At 32.6% G+C, this 4041-nt stretch overlaps 1 protein-coding gene across 1 annotated transcript; it reads left to right on the top strand.

The window, feature by feature from the left end:
- Window positions 1–1089: 1089 nt before the first annotated feature.
- Window positions 1090–2145, top strand: LOC118743332. The gene is made up of 4 exons (XM_036475931.1): window positions 1090–1472; window positions 1531–1616; window positions 1682–1832; window positions 1896–2145. Exons 1-4 carry the CDS (start codon window positions 1166–1168, stop codon window positions 2030–2032), a joined length of 681 nt encoding a protein of 226 aa, XP_036331824.1. The 5' UTR covers window positions 1090–1165; the 3' UTR covers window positions 2033–2145.
- Window positions 2146–4041: the final 1896 nt, after the last annotated feature.

Here is a 4041-nt window from a genome sequence, read left to right as displayed (position 1 = left end):
TTATGATAGGAAGTACTTAGATGTGTCCTCATTTCTGACCAGATTCACGAGGCTTTTAGCACTAATATTTGGAGGGAAGAAGAGACGAAAGGGCTGTTGATGCCGATAATGTCAATAAGGTATCTTTTAAAATTTGTCATATGGGGAATACCTCGCCTTTCGAGGAATTATCAGGTCTAAAGACATTGCTATATCCAGTTGCCTAGGCGGCTTATATAGCATGCTTTCGTCCAACTATATTTTGCATAAATTAGGGATATGTACATTGCCAGCTTCTCACCTCCACTTACTATAAGTCAGCTGGCAGACCATCGGCTACAGGAACACTAACTCCAACAACATCGACATTAGAGTCCGGGCTATAATAATGTCCACGGTATAATATCTACTAATGCCGAATTTTTGGGATATAGATTATTGTAATTTATGTTTAGATATCGACTACCAAAGTTAACTCTTCGTTTGAGTTTACGTCAAAGTTAACGCACATAACTCATGAATGTGTAAACTAGTTTCTATAAACACTTTAACAGCGGCTAGGTCTGGCTGGCTGAGGAGAAATAATATTTTTAATTTTACATTGCTTTTATCCACATACCGCTGTTTATGTAGTTTACCTAACCATCAATATGTTGGATTTTATTAGCCGCCACTATAGGTGCGTAATGTTAGTCAAATGTTCAGCCAACACAGTGATCGATGCTAATATTCTCTTTTACATACTTTTAGGCGTTTTTTGACTTGACTTTGACTTCTTTAAGACTCGACTTAGTAAGCTCATTATCAACTGCAAATTCAACAAGTGTCTTAAACTGCTTCAAACGCTTTGCAATTGTTGATTTTCCTTTCAAATGCTTATGGCAATGGATGAAGTTCGCTACTTAAGTCTTTCATTTTTCACCACCATTTATCGTAAACTGCATAGTGCCGAACAAAAACAAAGTTGATATTTAGAAGTTTTAATATTTAAAAATTCAACAAAAAATATCGTGTTGAAAAACGTTTCACTTTAAATTTTCAAAATCTCCAAACTTTTGAACGTCTGAAATTTGAATAAAAAATATGAAAATTTTTTGATTTCCGATACACTAAAATTTTTGGTTCATCCGCATTAAGATCAAAACTTTAACAAAATCGACTTGCATTGCGCAAAAATTTAGCGCAAATGAAGCCGAATTGCAAGGACTCCAAAGCGCAAGTAGCCGCTAAAACAACAGCAACAATTGGCACCACTACCGCTGCTGCTGCTGCTGCTGCTGCTGTATCTACAGTCGAAGTGGAGAACGATGAGCGATTGGAATTTCTGCGCGAAAATGTGTCACTTATCGGCTGGATGGGCATCATCGCATCCACTACAATGCTGCTATGCACTGGGCTGTCAATGCAATGGAGTGACGAGGTGGTGCGCTATTTTGTGTACGCGCTACGCAAATCTTTCGAAATGGAACGCACGCGAGTGATGCTACAACGAGGTGAGTATAAAAATGTTTTGAGTATTGGAAACTAATTGAAATTTAAATTAAATTCTAGTTATAATGGCATTGAGCACGAGTGCTTACTCCTTGTCGGCCGTCAATATGCTTATGAATATGTTCCTGCTCATTGGCGTGGCTAAGGTGAGCTGTTTGTGAGGTGTTTGTTACGCACGTTAAAAAATTTATATTTTCTGGAATCCTTATAGCTCAACTACAAGCTCCTGCTGCCATGGCTACTCTTTCATGGTTTCCTTTTCGGGCTCTTCGTTCATGTTGCCATATATGCGACTATATCCAGTCTGCTCATTGATTTCAGAATATTTGTTTTACTGGTCGCATCCCTCACAATTGTTCTGAGTAAAATTTGTGGTAATTTTAAGTAAATGAGTCTGATTTAAATGCTTCTATTTTATTTTTCAGTGATTTTCTATAAAATATCATATGAAGTATTCCACTTGTACAAAGTCTTACGTAGAAGTAGCGCGGCGAGATATCAAAGCGTGAGGGAAAATCAATCGAATAGCAAAAATTTCATAGTTTTACAGTCTGAAGTTTAACAAAATCAATTTACTGTGAGACGTAAATTTTACATTTATCTTACCATTAAAAAATGTATTAATCTTAAGTGAGTTCTTATCTGAAATTGCACTTGCAAAAAATGACTAACAAGATTCTGAGTTCAAAAAATAAACAATATCTCAAACTGCACAATTGATAGTTTACTTTAAAATACAAACTAAAATACAAAAGGAAGTATTAAATAATGTCCATCCGGGCCAGATGCGACTGATGATGTTTACCAAGAAAAAACACAATTTAAAATTCCTTTCTCAAGTGCTTCGATAAATTTGATGTAATCAATTTGGTATATACAAATTATATACACTGGTCCAGGAGAAGCAAACAGGTTTTGTACTGACACTCGGTTAAAAACTAATTATCCTCTTCTTATTTCCTTAAAATATTCGACTAAATTAGCTTAAATCCAATTATAATTTAACTACTATCCTTCATATTTTTTTAAAATCAGAAATCCACTTATTATAAATGTGAACGTTTGTAAGGCGATAGGGCTTACTATGTTTCAATGAAATTTGACACACAGACCGATTATAATATAGATTAACGTGGAAGTTTATCAAGTTTTTTTTTAAAGTTAAAATGAAATAATTAATAAGTTAAGTGAAATATTACCACAATGTGGGTGCCAAACGAAAAAGTCCCAAAAACGATTTGTTTCGAAAATATATTTTTTTAAGTAGAATGTCATCTGCTAAAAAGTTAAAATCAATCCAATAAGCAAATTAAAACAAATGTTATAATATGGGTATCAAACAAGAGAAATATCATTGACGAGAGTTTCCACTTGTTTAGAAATTCAAATCAGTTTAATTAAAAAGTTAAATGAAATATTCTAATATGGGTGGCAAAGAAAACTTTATTTGTTTGGAAATGTAAGCTTAATTTAAATAAAAAGTAAGACGAGTTACTGTAGTGTGGGTATCAAACGAGTAAGGTGTAAGAAAGCTTTATTTTGAAAATATTTTGTAGAATGGTAGGCAACTGTCCAGAAGTTTATAATCAAAACTTGCTTGAGTTGAATGAAATATTTTAATATTTGGTTTCAAACGGAAAGAGCTAAGTAAGTTTTGAATGAATTTAATTAATGAGATGAAAAATGCCTTTGCGGAAAGGTTGAAGAAAGCTTTACTTATAAAATAAAAAATATGAATGATCAGCTTAATTCCGCAGTATTCGGTACAATAGACTTAGGAGTAGCTGTAAGCATAACTTTAAACCGTATATGACGCAGCCACGAGCAAAAGCTGGCATAATTATAAATTGAAATTTAACCCCTTATGCTGACTGGCTGAAATCCCAAAATAACTATGAGGCGATTGCATATCTAAATTGTGAAAAAAGTACGCTTTCTCATTTCAAATTAATTTATTCTTTCCTTAATTCGCACATAAATTATACAAAAGTACAGTTATTCAATGTTTTTGCCCACTATGTACAGAATTATGTAGGTAAAGTAAAAACATATGTATATGAGGACATAAATTTATAATTTTTCTTATTTAAGCATTTTTAAAATTGTAAATTAATAGTACAAATAGTGTAACAAAACACCGAAATAGCTACCTATCTACATTCATATCTCTATAAGTAAATATGTATATACGAGTATGTACGTAATCAAAAATTTGGGCACACTTGCCATGTTTAGTAGATTTATAAATATTTTCTCCATTTAATTACTACATATACCTACACACGTATGTATGTATAAAATACACAAATAAAACAGTAATAGCTTAATTAGACGCATAATTACTTTGAGTAATGCTGCGATTTTCCCCCAAAACTTAATGAGATTTAATGTTTAACAAACAATATCAGCCATTTACAAATGAGAAAGAAGCTACCAACAATAAGAGAGACAACAAGCAATTTGAATAAAAACTATTTACAAAAATTCAAATAGAAGCCAATTCGCAAGAGCATAACAATAAATATATTAATTCTAAGACTAAAATAAAAAAGTCAGCATCGAATCGAAGAA

This window comes from Rhagoletis pomonella, unplaced genomic scaffold (assembly GCF_013731165.1).
Source record: "Rhagoletis pomonella isolate Grant_MI unplaced genomic scaffold, Rhpom_1.0 Rhpom_scaffold_00007, whole genome shotgun sequence".
Classification (NCBI taxonomy): domain Eukaryota; kingdom Metazoa; phylum Arthropoda; class Insecta; order Diptera; family Tephritidae; genus Rhagoletis; species Rhagoletis pomonella.
Note: the sequence above shows the minus strand (reverse complement) of the source record. Positions and strands in the feature narration are given on the sequence as shown.

Bases quoted from the DNA above. Each gene is read 5' to 3' on its own strand.
- LOC118743332 (XM_036475931.1), top strand. From the start codon at position 1,166: ATGAAGCCGAATTGCAAGGACTCCAAAGCGCAAGTAGCCGCTAAAACA. The intron at 1,473-1,530 runs GTGAGTATAAAA...ATTAAATTCTAG, and splicing joins GCGAGTGATGCTACAACGAG to TTATAATGGCATTGAGCACG. The intron at 1,617-1,681 runs GTGAGCTGTTTG...GAATCCTTATAG, and splicing joins TGCTCATTGGCGTGGCTAAG to CTCAACTACAAGCTCCTGCT.